Here is a 23,994-nt window from a genome sequence, read left to right on the forward strand (position 1 = left end):
GAAGAAAGAAAGAGAGGACAGAGGGGTAGCCTTTCTTCCCTTCTCCTTTGTCCACTTCAGAACTGAAAGAAACAGACGAAAGATAAAGAAAGAGAGGGGGAAAAAAAGAAAAGGGAGGCAAACAGGAAGTCCGTCTCCAGTTAAGTTTCCGGATAAAAGAAAAGTATCTCCAAAGTGCCTGGCTCTCAACCACGGGATGGTGGGATGCAACGCCGATTGCGACTAAAAAACCCGTCATGGAGACGCAAAGAGGCGAATAGAAAGACACGAATGGCTAGGGAAAGTGGGCCGGTGGACTATGGATCAGCAGCCGCGTCCCTTAACCTTGGCCATGATGGCTTTTTTTGCTCCTCACGTTCACGTCTCATTGAGTCCTGTTCCATAGATACTGCGCTTCATTCTCCTCATTCATTCGTCATCATGGGCCATGTACGGAGTAATGGACATTGATGCATTCGTCGACTATCTACCTCATCTGTCTTTACTCTGATTTTCAGTAGGATACCACCACAAAGAACCCGTTCTTGTTGAGGTACTACATAGATGGCAGTGTGTCAACTGTCAAATCAACCCCATCGTTGCTTGGCCTGTCAGTTTATTTCAATATCCTGACTATCTATTATTGGAATGAACCTGCAGTGTCTGTCTTATTTAGACTACGAACGGAGAAACGGCAGTGGCAAAGACGACTCAATTGGTTGATTGGAGAAGGGGTTTAAGCGATAATCACCACCACCATTGCACTACCATTTACGCAATGACGCGCCACCAAGCAGATCGCGTAAGAACTGACAGTTCCATACCCAAGACATCCAAGCAACGAAGCATTCGGACGAAAATCAATGCTCAACGCAGCGAGTGGAGATCCGGGATGACGACGCTTATCTTGGCGGTCACGTGAGTCAATCCAGGCCTGTAGAACTATGTAATCCCCAGTGTAACTGCACCCTTTTTGCTGGATGTTACGTCCATCCTCTGCTCGTCCAAATCCATACCAATGATATGTGTCCATGAGTGACTAGAGATGCAACGTGCCTCAAGATGATCGCGGGATCGGGAGAGCTTCAAGTGAGCAAGGATTGTCCACCACCCTCAGCCAATAAGAATATCGGCAACCCAATACTGGTGGGTTCAAGAAATAGTGCTAGAGAGTAAGAGAGTTACTCAGTGTTCATAGAAGCATTAGAGGAGTACAAGAGGTAATAATTGACCATAGTATCAGTGTTGAAGCACACTATCATCAATAATAATAGTAATTTTTAACAAGATCTTTGCAGCATCAGTAGAGCTTCTGGCGCAGAAGCGGGCTTAGTCATCCATTCTGCAGGGATTACGGCAGTCCACAAGCTCCGAAAACGCAAATTCCCGAATAAGGAAATATCTGTCTTCCGCACACTGTGGCATGCGGAGGATTCGAGCCAGAACCCCGGATTATTCACTTCGCCTTCAAACACAAAGGCAACCCTGCCATAACGGCAGAATTGCATTTGGAAGCCTTGACCAACAATAACCGGACTCCGCAGCACCCATCTCTCGTGCTGATATCTTTCAGCCGCAGCTCCAATCACACCCCCGCCGCCATGGCTACGCAGTCATTGAGCTCGTTGCTGCAACGAGCCTCCATTGACGATCATGAAGAGATGCTCAGCTCCGCCAATGCGGCGCTGGCAAAGTCCAAAGCAGATATCAATGCCCAGCATGTCAAGGTGGTGGCCTTGTTGAAACTTGACCGCTACGAGGACTGCCTGCGTGTGTTTGAAGAAAGCGGGGATGCGTTGAAGAAGAAGGCTGCCTTGGAATACGCATATGCCCTCTACAAGCACGGCCAGCCCGATGAGGCGATCAATGTCGTATCCCGTATAGCTCGTGGAAGAGGGGCCAACCATCTGGAGGCTCAAGCCGTATGTCCTCTTCCCCAGTTTTAACCTCCGAGAACAACGCATGAGAGACCAGCCGCGGCTTACAAAGGATTACATTTATCTAGAGTTATCGCGCTGAGAAGTTTCGCCGGACCGCTGAGCTTTACGAGGAATTAACCAAAGACAAGGCGTCGATGGGTAATGAAGAGAACGACCTTCGGATCAATTCGTGGGCCGCGGATGCGCAATTGCAGTGGAAAGGATACCCCGAGTCCGTACGACATGCTAGGCCAACAAGAGAGGATTTGGAAGCGTTCGAGACTGTATACAACGCGGCATGTCTGAGCATTGCCAAGGGAGATTTTGCACAGGGTGAAATGCTGCTGAAACGGGCGAAAGGTTCGTACCAATGACTCGTTGGTCTGACTGGCGAGCATGGCCCTAACAATGTTGCAGAACTCTGTCGGACCTCGGAAGACCTTACCCCGGAGGACAGGGCCGCTGAGCTGCTTCCCATTTCCGTGCAGCAGCTGTACGTTTTACTCCGCCAAGGCAAGTCTGAAGAGGCTGAGTCGGTGCTCAAGGAGATTTCAGTAGATGAGTAAGTGAACCCAGTTGCTCATTGCACCGCAACTCAAAGCTTACATCCATACAGTATCCCTGAGCTTTCCACCAAGAAGATTGCCCAACACAATATCACCCTCGTTCAAAACACCGCCGCCAATCCCTATGCCCTGTACAAAGCCTTGCACCAGACCCCCGACTCCACCGACAACGATAAGCTCTTTGACTACCAGAATAATGTGATGATGGGCAATTCTCACGCCGCGGATCTTCTAGTACAAAAGTATGACGGCATCATCCGCTCCGCATCCAAAGTACTGGCCAAAGCAGCCTGCCCCTCGCTCGACGCCAGGACCAACCTGCTCTCGGTCTACAGCGCAGCCGCACACGCACAAGGCCAGTCCGGGCCCAAGGCCCTGAAAGCTATCCTCCCGGTCTTGGAGAGACGGCCCAAAGACATTGGGCTGGTCCTGACTGTCGTTCAGCTCTACGTCAATGCAGGCAATACTACATCCGCCATCAACACGCTGGAGAAACTGCTCCAGAACCTCGACGAGTCCATTGCTGAGCAGGATCAGGACATCCGCTTCAGCCCTGGCCTCCTTACGGTGCTGGTGTCCTTGTACAAGCTTGAAGGCCGCAAGGGTCAGATTCGGTCAGAGTTGGCCAAGGCAGCCAACCACTGGCGAAACCGCGCCGAAGCCCCCGTACCCCTCCTCCGCGCCGCAGCGGCGTCGTTACTACACTCCTCTGACCACGCAGACCTAACCCTCTCAGGAGAACTGTTCAAGGATCTGTACCAGAATAACAACGGCGACCAATTCGCAGTGGCCGGCTACGTCGCCTCGCAGGCCACCCTCGACTACTCCAAGGTCGAGTCGCAGCTCGAAAGCCTCCCAGCTGTCGATGATCTGGTCGCAGACGTTGATATTGCCGCCCTGGAGCAAGCGAGCATCTCTCCTTCCTCGGCGACAGCGGCAGCCGCTGCCGCCGCGATCGCCGGCGCGAGGAAGAGGACTGCAGCGGAGAGCCAGACCCGGGCGACGAAACGGGTCAGGAAGTCGCGTCTTCCTAAGGACTACGATCCGAACAAGGCTCCCGATCCGGAACGCTGGTTACCTCTCCGCGACCGGTCCACATATCGGCCCAAGGGGCGGAAGGGCAAGCAGCGTGCTGCTGAGAGGATGCAGGGTGGTGTTGTCAGTGAGAAGGCGGAGGAATCGCCGGCTACCACACAGCCCAAGGCTCAAGGTGGAGGCGCCAGTTCGAAGAAGAAGAAGAAGGGAAAGCGGTAGACGCATGTTGCATTGAGCCTTATGAGGGATGCCTTGCATGGGAGCGATCTAGACTATGGTGAACTGTGGCTTGCGAAGCATGTAGATGACCTCCATTCACCTTCCTAATCAACCTCCTGTATTGATACTCATGAAGGTACCGAACATATTCAAGAACTGAAATCAGAATATCCAAGCTCCGCCAGTGCGAGATTCTAGGGACGCGACTGGCATGGAATGAAGTCAGCTAAAGTAACCTCAACAAAACTCATTCAAAGCAGTCAATGAATATCTGCCTTCAAGACCTTCACCCAAAGAGCTCCTAGCCAAGGGGAGTTCGAATGGTCCCACACTGCCGATCGTACTGCTCGAACATCATCCGGAACAACTTTAGATCCTGGAGACCATCTACAGCCGTCGTCTTGGCCGGCTTCCCTTCCACGAGAAACGCATATAACGCCTTCAGTTCCTCCCGATACCCATCCTCCCAACTACTCACACTCTCCGTCTTCCTGAGCACGCCCTGGTCATCCATGTCCTCCACCACCACCTTCAACAGCTGGCCCCGCGCATACGGAAGCTCGTAGTAGATGCTCACGGTCTTTGTACGGCCATATATAGCCAGGTGCGCATCACACCGCGGCACCGAGTCAGTACCCGTCTCGTACACCAGGGTAAACGGGTGTCCGCCCCTCGCCGCAGTATCCGTGTAGTGGAAAATCGCCGAGTAGAACGGATCGTTCACCGAGATCGTGGAGATCGTATCCGGCGCGCCGAGCGTATCCCGCATCAGACCCAGATCATGACACCCCAGTGATGCGAGAAACTGGCACAGCGCGATGCGGTCCTGACTTAGCTCTTGTCCGCTGAATACTTCCTCCAGAAGCCCCTGCAGGAGATGCTTGTCGCCGGTTCCCGTTCCATTGCTGCTGCTGTTACTGTACGTCTTGGGTACCGTCGGTTTCTGCGGCGTCGTGGCTGCATGCGCTGTGTGCGGGCCTGCGATGTTCCGGCACCGAGCGTAGTAGATCCGGTCGAGGCTCGCGACTTCTTTCCTGAACACGTCCTCGAAACACGGCACGTAGCGGCGCGCGCAGGCGACGAAGACCTTAGCCCCGTTCGGCGCGCACTTCTCGGCCGCGATGATCCGTTTGGTGCTTCTAATGCTAAGGCTTACAGGCGTTTCGACCATGACATGTTTGCCAGCCTCGAGGGCGGCGATGGTGTAGGTCTCGTGATACTCATTAGGGAGGAAGTTGAGAATGAGATCGACATTGGGATCGTGTATGACATCCTCGATTAAAGTGGTGGTTCGGGGGGAGCCCGTATTGTTGGCGCTGCTGGCTGTGCTGTGAAGGACTGCGATTTTGAAGTTTTGATCTAGGGCTCGTAGGGCAGGTGAGTAGATGGTCTGGACTACTTCGCTGTCTGCGCCGAGGATTCCTACTCGGAGGAGTGGTTGAGCCATCTCTGCGACTGCCAACTGTATTGAGCGCTGCCGAGATAGCCTTCGAGTGTACTTGAATGCTTCTTAGGTAGGTAGAAAGCTATCTAAACAGGAGCTGTCCATCGGAAGATAGCGACTCGAAATCATCTCTCCAAAAGAGAAGAGGCACCGTTCAGAAATAATGTCTGGAGTAAGGGACTTGTTTGATGAAAGGCTTAGACGAAAGGGTTAGGAGTCCACGTAGGAGACGATAAAAGGGAGTAAGCCCTGCAGTCCCCCTTCTTTGAATCTCTTCCGGATCCGTTATGGGATGACATCAGCCATACCAAGTAGTGACCATTAGATGCTATATGGCGAGTATATGTGCTAAGGTTACATGGTCTTGATCATATGACCGTAACAATCTAACGGAATACTGCCAAATCAGCATATGCCCATCTCAGATCCTGAATGGTGGGTTGGTGTACAGTGAGCTGCTGTACAGATGATTTTGTAGTTGATGACGCTTGTATGGGACTGATCAGTAAGCGGTGCATATCTCGCTTAATGCATCCGTTATGAAACTTGTGGATGAGCACACAAAAGGTTCTTCAGATATTGTTGCCGATAGCAAAATCAACTATGCTGTTTATTCGAAACAGCCAGATAAATAATTCTAAATCAATTGGAGCAATGTATGAATGCGCACAAGATAATGGCGGTGATATCAGCCACAGCAAGTGGAGAGGAAAGGCCCAAGAGTCAAGAGGCACAAGGTTTGTACAGCCCAGCACAGCCTTGAGCCTCCATGGTTCAATGGTTGGTTGAGTTCCGGAGTCAGGAGAGACCCATGGATGTTGACGGAGATAATATCGCGCTGGGATGTACTTGATGCGATGTTTTTCAATGTTCTATGCAATTGTAGCCTCGAGATGAGATTGATAGCCTTCTCGCGGTAATTTTGTCGCATTTTGCTAGGGGAACTACTCCGTACATTTGTCTTCTATGTGCCCTGCAAGCAACAATTCTCTTGTTGTATGCAGCTTACAAGTACTCGATCATTTGCCTGGCCTCGGCAATATAGTAAGAATGCAGTTGTTTCCTTCTTAACCAAAGGGCAGTCCTGTTCTGCTAGATACTAAGAATAAAACTACCCATAAGCGGGTCTCATGACAGGCTAGTTCCAGCTGAAAGTCGTCATCAAATAAACTGCCCCAGTTGAGCTTCCATATTTTAGTTTCATTTGGACTTTATAGTCGCTCCATCTCTGACATTCTCTCTTCTCACTCTTTCTATTTGTCCCGTGAACTGTGACATTCCTATCCCAGTTTCAAGAGTGCACACCACAGCAATGGGGGTAAGTATTGCCATCATCTCTTAGAAATATGCCCCGCGTTCTGCCCCGCTCTCCCTAAACGGAGTTTGTTTGTCTGAAATGGAGGGTGATGAGAGGTTGTCAGTCGATCAAAACAAGGACAGATATAAGGCTGTGTATGACGATGACGATAATGATGATGATATATCAACCCTCTACTCGCCGAAGACTGACGATTTACTTGCTTCTGCATACAGTTTGCCTCCAAAATCGCCAACGCTCAAAACAACACGCCGAAGATGAGCGGTGCTTATTCGGGAGCTCCGCCCGCTGGCTACACGGGAGGTCCTCCTGCATCGCTGCAGCCTGGTGCTGGTGGATATGTGAGTCCACTTTTGACTTTTTGCCCCTCGTTTTTTACGGTTTTTAGTATCATTAATCATGTATTGGCGTCATCGTCATTAACTACCTTACGGTCGGAACAATGTTGAGTTTGCTAACGCTGATATTCGGTTATCCCAGCAGCAACAGCAACAGCAGTATCAAGCTTACCCAGGCGCTCCTTCGCCATCTACTCCTAGCAATCCGGTAAGCGCAAATTTCTTGCTTACTGCTTGACATTTTCACATTTCCCCACATTTCTTATTTCCTTGTCTTTCCTCAAAGAAATGCCCGCTGTGGCCAGCAATCTTTCCATCGAATGAAAGTTGTCCTCCCCGTTACATTATCACTCCACATTGCTCGTCTGCCCCTCCTTCCATAAGAAATTGTCGAACCCCCCAATTCCTGGGACTACAAACTTCAACCTTCCCTGCTACTGCTCCGGTGATTGAAGACGCCGTTCATCATCATGTCTCGACCTTATTATAACCAACAAGGATATCCTCCTCAGCTTCGACCTGGTTCCGCTCAGCCCCAGTCTCCCTATCCAACATCTACTCCGCCGCCGCAACAGCAACAATATCAGCCCTATAACGCTCCCTCAGTGCCTCCGAACAAGCCAGCTCCTTCACCTTCCCCGGCACCTGCATCCCACTCTCCTTATCCTACTGCGCAGTCACCAGCGCCTCAGGGATATCCGCAAGCACCGTACAGTCCCCATCCACAGTCACAGGGCTATCCTCAGGCTTCACCCTACGGTACTGGACCTTCATATGGCCAAGGACAGCCCCAGCAGGGTTATGGACGAACGGCCCCACCTCCACCACAGGCTCAGCCCTACGGACAGCCATATTCTCCACAACAACAGGCATATGTACAAACTGCGTTCCCAAATTGATTCGGTTGCCGTGTTTTGCAAGTTTTGCGTCACTGTGCGACTTTGTTGTTCCTATCATGATTGCTGACTGTGATCGCTTGTTTAGGGACAACCTTATGCTCCCCAAGGCGCGCCGTACCAAGGCGGTCCTGGAGGCCCACCAGGGGCCCCAGGACAAGCTGGATATGGCCACCCTGGCGGCGCTCCTCCCGCCCGTGCCACTGAGCAGCAGATCGGTGCCTACAAACAGCTTTTGATTGGCACCATTCAAGAGAAGAATCTGCAAAGCTTTTACCCTCCTGACAGACTGGATAGACTTGTCCAGTCGTTGGCCAATGAAGCTCCCGCAAAGGTTGATAGACTTGTCCATGAGTGGTCAGTGCCCCAGGAAGTGGCAATGGACGTCATGAAACTCGCTCTTTTTGATGTTGTCCTTTATGTCGATGACAGTGGTTCCATCGAGTTCGAAGAGAAGGGAGTGAGAAAAGAGCAGCTGAGACAGATTCTCGGGATCGTCGCAACCGGCGCGTCGACGTTCGATCAAGATGGCATCTCCGTGCGCTTCATGAACTCCAATGAGATTGCCGATGGTATCCGCAGCGTCGATGATGTCAATATGCTCGTCTCACGTGTTCGCTTCGCCGGCTTGACACCATTGGGTACGAGCTTGAGGAACAAGGTCCTTGAACCAATGGTTGTTGCTCCTGCTCGGGCCGGTCGTCTGCAGAAGCCTGTCCTGATCATCACCATCACTGATGGTCAGCCTGCCGGTGAGCCACACGACACCGTCGCTAACGCCATTCGATATGCGACCGAAGAGGTATCCAGAACCCAGTACGGAAGAGGTGCCGTTTCGTTCCAATTTTCGCAGGTTGGAACCGATACCAAGGCCCGCGAGTTCCTTGCCAGTCTGGATGAGGATCCCCACATCGGGGGTTTGATCGACTGTACATCCAGTAAGTAGTGTTGCATATGCAACTCGTCCTTAGCACGGAACGCTAGGCTAACAGAATGGCCAGACTTCGAAGTCGAACAGGATGAGATGGCTCGCGCCAACCCTCCAATTCATCTGACTCGCGAGCTCTGGGTAGGTCCTTCCAGGAAGTACTTGTTGTGACTCGCTGACCATTTCCAGTGCGCCAAATTGATGCTCGGTTCCATTGATTCATCGTACGATACCAAGGACGAAAAGGCTTCAGGACGTCCCGGTGGTCCCGGCGGTCCTCCCCCTCCTGGACCTCCTGGCCAGTACGGAGGTTACAACCCAGGCCAAAACTATGGTCAGCAGCCCGGCTACTATAACCAACCCCCACCCTCTGGTTACAATCAGCCAGGAGCCTATGGCCAGGGACAAGGCTACAACCAAGCGCCTTACTCTCAAAGCCAGGGTGGACCCCCACAGCCTGGCTATGGACAGGCGTATGGCGGATATGGAGCCCCTCCGCCCTCTGACCCATACGGACGTCCTCCTTCTGGACCTCCTCCCGGTGGCTATCCCCCGCAGCAGAGGCCACCCTATGGACAGCCTCCCCCACCCCCGAGGTACTGATCGCGAAATGCGGACGATACGTAACTTCTGTACTTTCAGAGCCGGTTACAGTCGTTGTCCTTTTTTCTTGCTATGGCAGCATATGTAGGGCCTTGCCAAGATATTGCTCATTGATACGGCCCGGAAGAGATTGAGAAAGATGAATGGGTGAGGTTCTTCTGGGTACACTCGGTGGGGTAGGTTAGATATGGTGAGGATGTTGTTCCATAGCTTCACGAGACTTGTATTCTTTCAATTATGATAATTTGTGGAAGTTGTTTGACATCTCTACTTCTTCGATCTGCACTATCAGACAATATATCTGGGATGGCTGGCGAATGGGACCTCATTCAGTCTAAGGGGATCGTTGCACCTAGGAGCCGTTGTCAACCAAACGTTTCCGCGCATGACGTAGGGCCGCTAGTTGAGAGGTGCTGAGCAGCCAGTCACATGATCAATGATCGATTCGTACACAGTGTGTGCAAACCACAAAATCAGAAGACCTGAGCCTGGCTTTGGCTTCATACGCAGCGGCCCAAGCCAAGAAAAACCAAGTTTGCCACCACGCTACCAAGTACTCCGTACACAGCACCCACAAGGCTGCGTAAACTTCTGTCAAGCAGTCCATGGTAGGCCTTACGGACCACTATTCAGTGTCCATTGAGATTGATTCTTCAGATGTACGTACCTCTGTACCTATGTTTCGCCCGAAGCCTTTCTGTGGTAGGTTCAACGTGAGTTCCAAAATCCAGAATTGGAGTATGGAGCGCTCCATCCCGCCACAGTCGGAGAGGGTTGCCCAGAAGTATCCACACATTCTGTTCAAGAACTTATTGGCCTTCTTTTCTGTCTCATAGGCCAAGGGGGGCTGTGCACTACTGCATTTCACGACTAGGTTGTCTCCTCCGTATGGTCTAAGTCTGAAAGGGCTGTGAAGATGCAAGACTTCTAGTCTATTTGAGTGTGGATATTATCAGGCTGAAGCATTCTTTAGAATAGTTTTAATGATAATGCTTACAGAGTAGTAGATGTCAAATGGTATCTGGCAGTGGATATGCTGTAGCCTGAGGTGTATGTGACTGTCACTGTTGTGGGATTATTTGACCGGGAGTTGGAGGTGGAGAGGGTGGATAGAGGAGGCCAATGTCCTCTGCCAACCTTGAAGTTCGAGGTTAATCCTAATTATTCTTAGGTCATTCTGCCCATGTTCGCTGCGCGGCCAGCCAAGTTTATCTAGCCTAATATCCATCTACTTTGCAAATTGCCGTCCGTAAATGAAGTAGTAGAGATGACCCACGCTCTCCAAGTCCTGGACTCTGGAGTTTCTCCGCACAGCAAGCCAAAGTCTGCGAGAGACAGGAAATTCAACAAGAGTCTAGATATCTAATATTATAGCTTGTTGCTCATCTCTCCTTGTCTCGTCTTTGATCGTTTCTCGAATCAATCTCTCGGTTTATTGTAGCATTCCGCGCTGCTTGCATATCCCCTCGTTCTCGCCTCCCAGCAGCGAACCGTCAAGTCGGCCATCTTTCCGGATTCGGTTCTCCCCCGCCATTTTTCTTTGAGCCCGGAGTTTTGTCGCCAGTCTGTTGCAACAAACCGCCTCCTGCGGCGCCGTCTGCGGAAAGCATCCATTGCTTTTTTTCTTCTTTCTCTCTGACCTCTGTCTACACTGCTGGTTTAGGACGCCTTTTGTTTGTTTATACTTTTTTACCTTCTTTCTCTTGTACGGGTTTTGCAAGCTGGTCTCTTTTCTTTTCTTTCTTTTTTACTCCGATACCCGTCGTGTTGTTCTACAGTCTGTCTTCATTGACCTGTTGCAGTACCCACTACAGTCTTTCTTGTTTGAAATAAGCCGTCTCTCGCTTTGTCGGCAAATTATCTGGCGATCGCAACAGCGCAGTCTCACGAGTTCCGAAGTTTTACCCAGGGTTGCAGCAGATGTGGTAATCGTGGTAGGACGCCGGGATCAAAGCATGAGCCAGCATCGTCGGTTTTGATTATATCATTACGACAATACGCATATATCGCTCGATTCTGATACTCCAGTTGAGGATAAGAGAAGGTGGTAGATTGATGGGTGGATATTGAATCAACAAAGCGAAAGATATCGTTAGCGAGCGGCACCTTGCAATGTCCGGACACTATGCATCAAGAAACGAGACTCGGATCACGGAGGACACGGTTCAAGAGGAGGATCAGGCATTGACCGAGCAGAATCCAACACGCAGCTCAAATATTTCGGCGAGTCAGTCCCCGAATAACGGGCCTGCACGGGAAAATGTCGCTCATCCTCGATCTTCCATGTCGCCGTCCCGAATGTCGTCGGATCTCGGCCGAAGGCCATCTCAGCAGCGAAATGTGCGGTTTTCAACGGACCTCGACCGGCCCATTGTGGAGGAATCCAGGAATACTCGACCTGCCTCCAGGGGCCTAACAATCGATACGAGTATCACGAACACTGCTGTCTCCCCAGTGCGTTCGCCTGTTACATCACCAGAGCGCGGGCAGACTTCACCACTATCCCCCAATAGCGCTCTTTCCCCAACGTCTCCGCAAAGTCCAGATGTCGGTCGCTCACGATCCCGTAATCGCGGATATTCACTTCGGCGTACAATTTTCGCAAAGAACATCCAGACGCAAGATGTAACATCACCGGGGGCTATTGAACTGGGCCCAGCGGTTGGCTCGCAGCAGCTACCGGAGACTTCGACAGCGAATGATCAGCCACAGGCGACAGGAGACGAGAAACACTCGGAAGTCGTGCGCCCAGCAATCACGTCGGAATCTTCACCCAAAGATGACGGCTCGACGACATACTACTCTGATCCCAAGGACGGCAGGCATCTTTCTATGAGTGTTTCGTATGAGAGATGGTTGAAGCGGAAGGCTGCTTGTACTATGTTCATGGTGCGACTAGAGAACGCGATTGAAACGGTGCGCAAGGCCATCCTTCGGATCAAGGATATTCCTCCCACCAAAGACGGCCGTCATATTGATCTCGATGTGACGCGCACCGAGGACTTGATTGACGAAAGGACTGGTAAGCCATATGTTGGAAACTGGATTCGATCCAGTCGTTATAGCTTCTGGAGTTTCTTTCCCAGGCAATTGTTCGCTCAGTTCACCAAGTTGGCCAACTTCTATTTCTTGGTCGTGGCTATCCTGCAGATGATCCCGGGTTTGAGTACCACAGGTACTTTTACTACACTGATCCCTCTTTTGATTTTCGTTGGTATCTCAATGGGCAAAGAAGGGTTTGACGATTGGCGTCGTTATCGCTTGGACAAGGAGGAGAATAATCGTCTTGCATCTGTTCTTCATCCTGGTGCCAGTCTTACCGCTGCTGCCGCCACTGGCGCCAGCGACACCGTTTCTGTTTCAAGCGATGCGCAGAATTGGGCTCTCATCAAGTGGCAGGACATCAAGGTCGGAGATGTGATCAAACTCGAGCGTGACCAGCCTGTCCCAGCTGACATTGTCTTACTCCATGCAAATGGGCCCAACGGCGTAGCTTACATTGAGACCATGGCCCTAGATGGCGAGACCAATCTCAAGAGCAAGCAGCCTTGCCAGCCAGTGGCTAAAGTGTGCGGGACGGTCGAAGACATCTGCAGCAATTCCATTCACTTTGCCGTGGAGGACCCGAACATCGATCTGTACAAATTTGATGGCAATGTGATTGTGAACGCGGAGAAGCTGCCCCTGACGAATACTGAAGTTGTTTACCGCGGCAGTATTCTTCGAAATACCGAACGCGCCCTTGGTATGGTCATCTACACTGGCGAGGAGTGCAAGATCCGAATGAATGCCAACAAGAACCCTCGGATAAAGTCGCCGTCGCTGCAGGCAAAGGTCAATCGGGTCGTTATGCTGATTGTTTGCCTCGTCATTATCCTGGCGGTTGCTTGTACTGTTGCGTACAAATATTGGTCACAGGATGTTGAGCGCCGCGCTTGGTATCTTGAAAAGGCTAATGTTGACTACGGCCCCATTTTTACTTCGTTCCTGATCATGTTCAATACAATGATTCCCATCTCGCTTTATGTGAGTATGGAGATCGTCAAAGTTGTTCAGATGTTCTTGTTGAACGACATCGACATGTATGATGAGGAAACCGACACACCCCTCGAAGCGCGAACATCCACGATCAACGAGGAACTGGGACAGGTCAGCTATATCTTTTCTGACAAGACCGGAACATTAACGAACAACTCGATGCGCTTCCGTATGATGAGCGTGGCTGGGACCGCCTGGTTTCATGACTTCGATCTGCGTGAAGAAGCTGCGAGAGAAGGTGATCGAAAGATGTTGATCCACAAGAAACGGAGTGTCAAAGGCAAGAAGGCTATGGCTCGTAAGTCCTACGCTTCAGATACTCGAGAAGTGTTAAGACCCTCGAATGTGTCGAACGCTCTGGAGGTGTCTGGTTCGATGTCCATGGGCCCTCGAAAGATTGCAAAATCCATGGCCGATCGGCGTACCACCGATATGTTGAGATACATCCAACTCAAGCCCTACACCGTGTTCGCGCGGAAAGCCAAGCTGTTCCTGCTGGCAATAGCGTTGTGCCATACATGCATACCGGAGAAGGACGAGTCTGGAAACGTTTCTTTCCAGGCAGCATCCCCTGATGAACTAGCTCTGGTGATGGCTGCGCAGGACCTCGGATACCTCGTCATTGATCGACAACCAAACACCCTGACGATTCGGACTTACCCCAATGGTCCAGAAGAAGAGCACCAAGATGAGGTCTATGAAATTTTGGACGTCATCGAGTTCACAAGCACTCGGAAACGCATGTCTGTTGTGGTTCGAATGCCGGACCAACGCATCTGTCTTTTCTGCAAGGGTGCTGATAGCACCTTGATGCGGTTGCTCAAACGCTCCTCTCTTGCTCATGAAAAAGCAGTCGAGATTGAGCGGCGTGCCAGCAAACGCAAGGCAGCCGAGGCAAATCAGGTAATGAGACGAAATAGTGAGCACCAGAGTCGGAAGGATAGTGGAGTCAGATCCAGCTTCAGCCGGCCAAGCTTCAGTCGTCCCAGCTTCGGTCGACCTAGCATGACAAAGAACAGACGCTCCAGTGTTTCCGGGCAGAACGTCTCTGTGTTGAGAGAAAGCATCGATGTATGGCTTCGTGATCGTGAGACTGATGGTGGTCTTTTGACAAGGGAATATGATGATGAGTACTATAGCCCACGTCCGTCTGCTCAGCTTGGCAGGCAATCCACGTCTTTCTCAGACTCGGGAAGCTCTGTCAACGAGGAGGACCAAGACGATCTGGTCGAGGAGGCGCTGGTCGTAAACGAATCGGCAGTCTTTGAGAGGTGCTTCCAGCATCTGAATGATTTTGCTACGGAGGGCTTACGGACGCTCATGTATGGCCATCGTTTCCTCGACGATTCCACGTATCACGAGTGGAAGGCGGCCTTTCATGAGGCTAGCACCAGTCTCATTGACCGTCAGGAAAAGATCGAGAAGGTTGGTGCTCAAATTGAAGAACAGCTCGAATTGACTGGGGCTACCGCGATTGAGGACAAGTTGCAAAAGGGTGTACCCGAGGCCATTGACAAATTGAGACGCGCCAATATCAAGTTGTGGATGCTCACCGGCGACAAACGTGAAACCGCCATCAACGTCGGGCACTCTTGCCGTCTGGTCAAAGACTACTCTTCTCTTGTCATTCTCGACCATGAAACTGGAGATGTTGAACGCTCAATCTTGAAGATGACTGCAGATATTAGTCGAGGATCTGTGGCTCACTCTGTCGTCGTTGTTGATGGACAAACTCTGTCGATCATCGAATCCGACGAGACTCTCCGAGCTCAGTTCTTCAAGCTGGCCATCTTGGTTGATACTGTCATCTGCTGCCGTGCAAGTCCAAAACAAAAGGCATTCCTTGTCAGATCCATCCGGCTTCAAGTCAAGGATTCTGTCACTCTTGCGATTGGTGATGGTGCCAATGATATTGCCATGATCCAGGAGGCCCATGTTGGAATTGGTATCACTGGGAAGGAAGGCTTGCAAGCAGCTCGGATCTCCGATTACTCGATTGCCCAGTTCAGATTCTTGCTGAAGCTACTACTCGTTCACGGGCGGTGGAATTACATCCGAGCCTGCAAATACACGCTTGGTACGTTCTGGAAGGAAATGCTGTTTTACTTGACCCAGGCACTGTATCAGCGTTGGAACGGCTATACTGGAACCAGCTTGTACGAGCCATGGAGTTTGAGTATGTTTAATACTCTGTTCACATCGCTCGCTGTTATCTTTCTTGGTATATTCACGAAAGACTTGTCTGCGTCCACGCTGTTGGCTGTCCCAGAGTTATACACCAAAGGTCAGCGGCATGGCGGGTTCAACATCAAGCTCTACCTTGGATGGACATTCATGGCCACCTGTGAAGCTATGATTGTGTTTTTCGTCATGTATGGACTTTTCGGAAACGTCCTCTTCACAAATACTGGAAGCGACATCTTCTCGGCCGGGCTTGTCACCTACTCCGCTTGCGTCATCATCATCAACACCAAACTACAGGCCTTGGAGGTGCATAACAAGACCTACCTCTCTCTGATCGTCATTGTGATTTCAGTTGGAGGATGGTTCTTATGGAACCTGATTCTCTCCCGCCGGTACCAGATCAAATCTGGCAATGGCATTTATCACGTGCCGGGCAACTTCATCTTGCATTCCGGCCGCGACCTGGCTTTCTGGGCGGTTCTCTTCGTTACAGTCGTCGCTGTTGTTGTCTTCGAGGTGTCTGTCAGCGCGATCAGAGCGAACCTCTTCCCCACAGACGTCGACATCTTCCAAGAGTACGAGCAGGACTTGGAAATCCGGAAGAGATTTGAAGAGGCCGCCGCGTCTGAATTACAGCAAGGCTGGGATCGTGGCAAGAAGAAGTCGAGCTTCGAGCTGGCTCAAGAGGCGGCGGAGACGGAGGCGCGCGAGAAACATGTCCAAGAGCTTCTGGCGCGGCCCAGAGTCATGACCAAGACCGGTTCTGGCCAGATTGAAATGCAAGAAATCGATCTGAGCGAGTTGAACAGTTCCAGCAGGGATGTCTCTGGACACGCGACGGAAGATGAGGGAACGAGCACGCCACGCCGATCGGTGGAGATTCACGAGTTGTTTTCCAAAGGGTTTGGCGCCATTCGAAAGGGCCAGCTGAAATGATCGCTTTTGCTTCTTTCTTTTTTGTCATTACGGAGCGTCATGGCGTTAGCACCGTATACCCCGGGGTGCTCAGTCTATCGTTTGTTGGCTTACTGTTATATACCATCTGCACTGTTGTACATGAGCCTGAGATCAGTATATTCATACCCACTGTATTAACCGTGTGTCTCGATAGAATACGACGTCTACTGTGTCTTTCTCCATGGAATATCTGACAGAAGCTTGTATGGAGCCTGCCACAATCTTATGTAGACTGCAATGGGGTAGTACATATCTCCTGCGGATTGGCCAATACCCCCCTCTGTTGCCGTTCCTTCCGTCTCACCCTCCTGCACCAGATACAACACCAAACACTCGTCGCAAAAAGTGCTACACCAATGATCGGAACGCCTATCATGAGAAACCGCAAGATAGGCTCCCAGCCGGGCATATCCGAGCCCTCATAGCCCCTGTCGTACCTGCCCGGTGGGATGATCTCCCCCGGCACCCATGTCGGCACTATCATCGAATTCGTTAGTGTAGGCAGCGATGGCGACATTGTCGCCGTGTCAGACCCTGCCCACGAGATAGCCCATGCCTCGTGGACCTGGATCCCGTCGGTGAACAGGACCTGCGCGCCTTTGCCGTGGGAGAGTGTGCCTGTGATTGTTGTCTCACCGGGGGTGAGGGTACGGTAGCATGAGGCCTTGATGTTGTAGAGGTCGGTTAGGTTTCTTGAGAGGGAGAAGCCGCTATACATGTGCAAAGTCAGTTCTGGTCGTGCTTTTTCTGAGGAAGGGAGGGCTGGTCTAAATGATGAGTTCAGGAATAGGCAGGTCACACCTGGAGCAGCAGTACGCTGTTGATCGCCTATAGTCAAGTCGATCTGTGGCCATTTCATGGTATGTCCATGCGCTGGGGCACACGCCTGGGCTGAATGAGAAGCGGGCCGTGCGATTGCTGTCCCATCCTGGGGGTTGGCAAGACGCGAATCGCTCGTCTGCGGGGGCTGAGATTAGGATGGTGGTGAGTCGGAGGGTGGAGTTGATTCTTGTTGCGGTGCTTGTTATATCCCAGATAGAGGTGCATTCGGGGGGCTGTACGAAGGGCGTTGTGAGGGCTGGGAGGGAGGTTGTGGTTGTACTTGTACTTGAGAAGCTTGTCTCGCTGGCTAGCATGTTTGCAGCGCTGACGCTCGCCAGAGAGGCTAGGGCTAGGAATCTGATATACATGGATACGCGCATGGAGTAATTTAGGGCCTGGGAGTGGGTGATGGAGGGGGATTACTTTCTTTAAGATCCATGTCATCTGCAAGGCTAATCAGAATATCAGACCATGTTATAGCTTATGTATGGAGGTTAATTTAAGATAGATGGCCCGAGTCATCTGGGGTTGAAGACCCCTGATTCATTGAAAGAGGTAACTGGTCAAGTTTCACTTCGTGGGAATTTAGCGATGATGCTATGTACAGAACAATACGTACCTCATCTTGGCAATGTAACATCAGCCTACGCCGCCATATTGCTTGTATGTTAGTGAGACAGAGCTCACCGTAAAGACTTATCATTGCCTTTGTGCTGCCTCGTCAATCACAGCCTCAACATATACGACCAGCTCTAAGGGGGAGCATGTGACCTCTCCTGGCTGAAGGTCAACAACGGTTGTGAACTTGAACGTCGATGCGAACTTCGAGAAGTAAAAAGCTTCTTTCATGGAGAGAGTAGTGACCAGGGCTGTGTCATCTTGCTGCTCGATGGAAATTTAGACCACAACATTGAGTGTATGGATGACGATGACGGTATTTATAGGACTACTGATCAGAGAAAAGAGACACAATCCCTGCCTGCAACTTCGTCGTTGGAGTGGGGATGCCGGTATGAGAAGAATCTCATCAGTCAGTGGCTTGTGTTCGCTGCATGTTGACAGCACAATACTATGGTGTCCATGGTATCACGCATCTGCCGACAAGCCCGGTCTTGTACACGGACCAGTTCAACTGGCTTACACCTTGAGCATTGACCTCAATTTATACTGATCAGTGAATTGTGGCATCAGGAAGCGCCCGATCGCCGTTCCTACCACCCCATCGTCGGCCCGGATAGCCAACTTAAACAGGTTGACGGGCATGAGGAAGCCTTGGACGACATCATCTCGGCCAATGGAACTGTCCTCGAGAACCCACAGCCTAGCTTTGCACCTTGGACGAGTCGAGATTCTAGCGAAAAGAAGTGTTTTCAATAACGGCAAGGTTCTCGTGAAGAGTATCCCTGACCCAGTCTCTGATTTCGCCTTGGGGAAAGCTTGAGTAAGTGAAGTTGATTGTTCAATGATGCTCTTAGGCTGCGGATGCGTGACATGACTAAGGCAAGAGATGCTCTGCACATAGACTCAGATTGAGCATCGACACGGTCAATCGACCCACCTTTTTGAGCTCACACTTGAATAAACCTTGCTGTCTTTCCATCTGAGCAGGCTTCAACTACCTGTTCAGGTGGTTCTGGTTCCTCGATTTTCTGTGGCGGTTAGGATGGGATACTGTGGTTGGTCCCTGTCCCAGAGTGGTCTAGCGGCTGGAGTCGACAGTAGTGGCGGGTTGGACCAATCAGAATGTCAGCTATCGGACAGAGGGCGCACGGATCATCAACAGAGGGACCATGAGGTGGTGAGAGTATGGTACCTTACGTACGTACCACCTCACTGAAGAAGATGTTTGAGTCTGTTGCTTGATGTTTCTGGTCTCCTTGCTGCTCGCATCGGTTGTAGGATCCTGAAACGCTGCACGGAGTAGCTTCCTGTGCACCAGGTTTTTGTACTTCAAGGTATCCCTATGGACGGCGGTATCTAAGCGACAGTGAACCACCGTACCCACGAGACATTACCGGATAGGCTGAACCCCCACAGCGGAACACCCAATAGAAAGAGTTTGGTACCTTACTATTGGCGCTGTCACTGACATCATGGCCAATGAGCATTGTGACTGCTCTCTGGCTGGGTCAGGGAGGGCGGGTACCTGGATTGAAATTCTGGAAACGTGTGAATTGGTTTCAAGAATTTAGTCCCTCCGCGGCAAGGACGGTTTTACTCAGTTTCTGGTCCGCGAATTGTATGCCTGACTCCAAATCCTGTCGTCTTTAGGTTCGGGTCACTATCAATAGCAACTAAGAAACAAGGTTGGGTTCAAAGACAGGATTTTTCTGTCCTGGAACTTTGTCCAGTGGCAAGCCAAACCTGAAATCACATACTTCGTACGTGGGTTATTGGTTGCAATGGAAACCGGCAAACTGTAACAACCAGAACGGCAGCAGTCTTCCGGATCTTGATGTTTAGAATTAGGACCTTGCTTAGCACTGTTGGTGTCTTGGAGGTCGGCAATAGTCGAGTGGGTGCTCCACTGATCGAATTCTGGTGGAATAGTTCTGTCGTCGTCGGGATCTGATTTTTTTTCCCTTTCTTATTTTGTTTTCCTTTCCTTTTCTGCAACCAGTACCTCTATACGGGCTAGAGTACGGAGTAATCGGTGCTACGTGTACATAATTATTCACCAGAAATACCGCGAACTCCGAGCGTCCCCTGTTTCCAATGACAACGTGCTTCTACGCACCAGATGAAGGAGTGGCCCGACCCGGTGTTGTACAGACTACAATGCACCACGTTGGGCGCTGGACTTGACTTGAACGTATTTCGTCGTACTCCTTGGATCATCAACCTCCAGAGTTGTGACACTGATGACAACAAGACGGAGTCCAAGAATAGACACTGTCTAGCATACCATTCGTATGTGAATGCAGGCTAGTTTCTCTAGTCGGAGTTACTATCGATACGGTATACTATTATCAGAACTTCGGACGTAGCTGGCATAGTAGGACTAGTAACTCCGTCTAGAGACTACCTTCGTACTAGGGCGATAGATACGGAGCCACCCCTCTACTTATGCGTCATAAAAAGCATTGGGCAGCAGATGCAGTTCCCGATGCAGGGGCCAAAACGCATTCGAGATGGTGACTGGTTAATTTGTTGCGCCCCCCTACTCGAAGCGACCGCCATCCCGAGTTTTATCCTTTCTTCCTGTGGTACGGTACGGGGAAGGCCAGAGATCCAGGCCTAACGTATGCAGCAACGGGTCATGAATCGAAGAATCGGAACGAGATCATAATAATAGATGATATATCAGATCCCTGGTAGGAAAGGGATATCCCTGTGGACATTAAACATCAATAACACCAGACGATCGGAATTCAGCCTGCGATCTGCCAGCCGTCAATACTGAGGTACGCATGGGATGATGAGATCCTTCGGTATGAACTGAGCCTCGGGCTCCCGGCGTCTAGAAAGTAGAAAAAGGAGGGAAAAAAAATACATGACAGTTACCGTCACACTCTTGGATGTACCTGCATGGAGAGAACAAAAGAACCTCCACTTATACTTAACCGTCAGCAACTCCGTACCTGGTCTGTATCTGTAATAAAAGCCAGGAACAGCCGTGCTAGCCTGCCCCCACTAGGCCCCTTTAGGCAAGTCCCATCTCCTGACTACGGTCAACCTCAGGCACGCAAACTTGTCCTTGTCTAGACTCTCTTCTCCTCTGGGGCTCTCCCGGTCTCACACTCTCACTCACTCCACCCGTTTGTTTCCCTCGTCTCTCACTCGTTCTTCTTCCTCCTCTCTCTTCCTCTTCCTTCCCCCAGTCATCTGTCAGCCTTCCTTTTTCCTTTCCCTCCCCCTCTCTCTTTTCTTTACTCTACACTCTTTTGTTTCTTCCATTCTTTCACTCTGTTGAGTCCACTCTTTTCACTTCCAACCTCTTTTATTGACTTTCCTGGTCGTTCGTTACACTCCTTTACGACGACCTTGGAATCCGCTCTCTTCGTCCACATCCTCGGATTGTCATCTCCCTACGCTCCTTTATCGTGCTGACAATTCCATCGAAGATATCCGCCCTGTCGCGAAGATTTCAGGATTCCTTTGATCATTATAAGCTGCTAGTCCAGCTCTCCTTTTCTGACAGCCCCCATTTCTCGCCGTCCAGCTTGACGCTTCTGCGACGCGATCATCTATACCATCCATCTAGGCTTCTGGTCTTGGAAACAATTCGGCCCTGATTTCCGATTACTCCCATACCGTTGCCTTCTCTTGAATCACCCTGAATCCTCTCGCGCTTGACGCTGCTTTGAGAGACTCGAAAGAAGACATCTTTGCCTCTCCATTTTTTTTCTATCGTGTCGGCCGGATCGTCATATTTCTCTTTACCCTTCACTTGGAACCATTGGACAAATTGGTTACATCTCATTTCTCTCCAATCTATATACTTCCGAGTTATACTCTGCAAACAATGTCTTCGACAGACACGTCCGACCCATCGACTATGTCGACAACCTCGACCGCGGCGAACACGGCTTCGTCGTCTTCGGCCGCTTCGACTCCTTCTCCCTCCAACTCCAGTGTTACCACGGCTCCTTCATCATCGGCATCGCGCCGGCCGCCCCGGAAGAGCACTCTGACCCAACAGCAGAAGAACAATAAGCGACAACGGGCAACCCAGGATCAGCTAGTCACTCTGGAACTTGAGTTCAACAAGAACCCTACTCCCACGGCAGCCACGCGCGAGCGCATCGCTCAGGAGATCAACATGACCGAGCGTTCGGTTCAGATTTGGTTCCAGAACAGGTTGGTGGAAGATGGATCCGGCCTTTTTTTGATCGTGTGTACTAACCGCGACTACAGACGAGCCAAGATTAAGATGCTCGCAAAAAAGAGTATAGAAACCGGTGAAGGCTGTGACTCAATTCCCGAATCGATGAGACAGTATCTGGCGATGCAATTCGATCCTAGCAAAGCGGGTGCGAGAGACCCATTCGGGCGCACAGGTGCGTATGGAGCCAGTGGTGCGTACCCGAACGAGTCCGCACCTTCAGGGAAAGTCGGTGAGTTCAACTAAATCATGTCGATTTGTGGCGATTGCTGATGTAGCCAAGTCATCCATCACTTCACCTGCCGTTCCCTGACCATCGGAAGCTGGCGGCGCATCGGGCAAAACGCAATGGACCTGGTTGTCTTCTACTCCCCCGAAAAAGCCTGCATGACATATTACATCAATAACGATTCTGCCGGATACAAAATCGAGTACCCCTTTTCCTACATCAAGAACATCACGCTCGAATCAGGTGATGCCAACGTCCAGTCCAACGGGGCACCCACCAGGCCGGCTGGCCTCCTCGTGGAACTCAATCGGCCTCCGTTGTTTTACATGGATTCGTCTAACTCTGGTGGATTCTATCAATGCGGTGATTTTACGGAGGATCAGCAAGCGAGCCAGATTCTGGTGCACCATCTGGGAGGTCATCCCAAGGTTCTTAGTGTCCAATTGGCCAAGTTGGTGTCGCTGGAGTCTTTCCAGAACCGTCTGGCGTACAGCAACCTTGCGATGGCACCGCCAATGTCGCCTCATTTCATCCAGCGCCCTGCCTCTCAGCCAAACCAATTCGCGCCGGCATTCATGAACATGTATCAGGACCAGTCGACCCTGAACATTCCAGTTGCTCGCGGGCACAAGCGGCAAAGGAGTCGTTCCGTTCCGGTTGCTGTTGACTTCTCCGCCATGCAGATGTCTCACTTCCCGTCTTACAACATGTCCCAGACTCCGGCCCCATACCATAACACGGACTCGGGTATTTTTGCGCCTGTACCGCAGTCGGCTCAACCGCTAGCCCTGAACCTGCGCATCGACACCTCCCCTTCATATGGGTTCGATCCTCGGGGTCATCCTATGTCTGCTACGACGACCGGCTCGCCTTCCGACTTTGCGAGCCCGTCCATCTTCGCTACCAGTGCGACCGGTGAGTCCACCCCAGTCGCTACGCACATGGGCCCTTCATTCAGCCTGCCTTTTGTGGCGCCTTCGGTGGATTCGTCCAGCATGGGGCATGCAGCTCCTTCCTTCTCGAATGTCAGCCATGCCGATCCTATGATCGCTGAACATTCGCCTCCCCTCTCGAACATGGCGCATACCCCGCAGGATATGTACACCCTGGGAACCGAGCAGCAGACCAATTTTGGAGATGATGGGATGGGTATGAATGAGATGTTCGTCAAGCAGAGCATGGATTATTCCGTCCCCACCACCATGGGACTTGACGGTAACACATTCGACCTGCCCATGCAGACCTTGTCTGGCCAAACTTCGCCACTCCTTGCAACCAACTATCAAGGCATGGAGGGAGTTGATCTCAACTCATTAGCTCCGGGGTCATGAGCACCTTATCCCAGGTTGTTCTTTCAATACCCTAAGTGAAATGACTCCACTGTCGTCCTCTCCGCCTGCTAGTAACCCAAGCAACGAGGTGTCTGTTCTTCTCAAGCCTCTATGAGTTTTACCAGGTTTGGCCATGTTTACAATGCCCCTGGGGCATCTGATGGGCTGTCAATATGACATTCCGGTAGGATGGCAGAAATGCTGTCTTCAAACTGCAACTTGGCGTCTGTCGGCCCTCCGTGCGGGTGAATGAATGCTTATATCGTCACATTTCTCGATATTTGCTACTGATACTTTTCCCCTTTTTTATCTCTTCATTTTTCTCTTCTGTGTTTATACCCTTCTATCTTGCAGCTGGTCCTG

The 23,994-nt window shown here is 51.1% G+C and overlaps 6 protein-coding genes across 6 annotated transcripts; 5 read left to right on the plus strand and 1 right to left on the minus strand.

Moving 5' to 3' along the window:
• Window positions 1-1,580: 1,580 nt before the first annotated feature.
• Window positions 1,581-3,718, plus strand: ALT_5494 (signal recognition particle subunit SRP72; the record flags this gene model as incomplete). Its single annotated transcript, XM_033554749.2, has 4 exons — window positions 1,581-1,901; window positions 1,985-2,258; window positions 2,316-2,460; window positions 2,515-3,718. 4 exons carry the CDS (start codon window positions 1,581-1,583, stop codon window positions 3,716-3,718), a joined length of 1,944 nt encoding a protein of 647 aa, XP_033410640.2.
• Window positions 3,719-4,019: 301 nt separating this feature from the next.
• On the minus strand, window positions 4,020-5,165 carry ALT_5495 (Gfo/Idh/MocA family oxidoreductase; the record flags this gene model as incomplete). The annotated part of the gene is made up of 1 exon (XM_033554748.2): window positions 4,020-5,165. The coding sequence occupies one exon, from the start codon at window positions 5,163-5,165 to the stop codon at window positions 4,020-4,022; it is 1,146 nt and encodes a 381-aa protein (XP_033410639.2).
• Window positions 5,166-6,474: 1,309 nt separating this feature from the next.
• On the plus strand, window positions 6,475-9,245 carry rfeF (uncharacterized protein; the record flags this gene model as incomplete). Its single annotated transcript, XM_089599919.1, has 7 exons — window positions 6,475-6,480; window positions 6,696-6,821; window positions 6,961-7,026; window positions 7,274-7,693; window positions 7,803-8,652; window positions 8,716-8,783; window positions 8,832-9,245. The coding sequence occupies 7 exons, from the start codon at window positions 6,475-6,477 to the stop codon at window positions 9,243-9,245; spliced, it is 1,950 nt and encodes a 649-aa protein (XP_089455796.1).
• A 2,112-nt stretch (window positions 9,246-11,357) lies between these two features.
• ALT_5497 (aminophospholipid-translocating P4-type ATPase DNF3) lies at window positions 11,358-16,403 on the plus strand (the record flags this gene model as incomplete). Its single annotated transcript, XM_033554746.2, has 1 exon — window positions 11,358-16,403. The coding sequence occupies one exon, from the start codon at window positions 11,358-11,360 to the stop codon at window positions 16,401-16,403; it is 5,046 nt and encodes a 1,681-aa protein (XP_033410637.2).
• Window positions 16,404-16,873: 470 nt separating this feature from the next.
• On the plus strand, window positions 16,874-17,633 carry ALT_5498 (uncharacterized protein; the record flags this gene model as incomplete). Its single annotated transcript, XM_089599920.1, has 3 exons — window positions 16,874-17,071; window positions 17,259-17,408; window positions 17,460-17,633. The coding sequence occupies 3 exons, from the start codon at window positions 16,874-16,876 to the stop codon at window positions 17,631-17,633; spliced, it is 522 nt and encodes a 173-aa protein (XP_089455797.1).
• Window positions 17,634-21,744: 4,111 nt separating this feature from the next.
• Window positions 21,745-23,631, plus strand: ALT_5499 (homeobox domain-containing protein; the record flags this gene model as incomplete). The annotated part of the gene is made up of 3 exons (XM_033554744.2): window positions 21,745-22,046; window positions 22,104-22,303; window positions 22,355-23,631. The coding sequence occupies 3 exons, from the start codon at window positions 21,745-21,747 to the stop codon at window positions 23,629-23,631; spliced, it is 1,779 nt and encodes a 592-aa protein (XP_033410635.2).
• Window positions 23,632-23,994: the final 363 nt, after the last annotated feature.

Source organism: Aspergillus lentulus (assembly GCF_001445615.1).
Source record: "Aspergillus lentulus DNA, contig: Alt09, strain: IFM 54703, whole genome shotgun sequence".
Classification (NCBI taxonomy): domain Eukaryota; kingdom Fungi; phylum Ascomycota; class Eurotiomycetes; order Eurotiales; family Aspergillaceae; genus Aspergillus; species Aspergillus lentulus.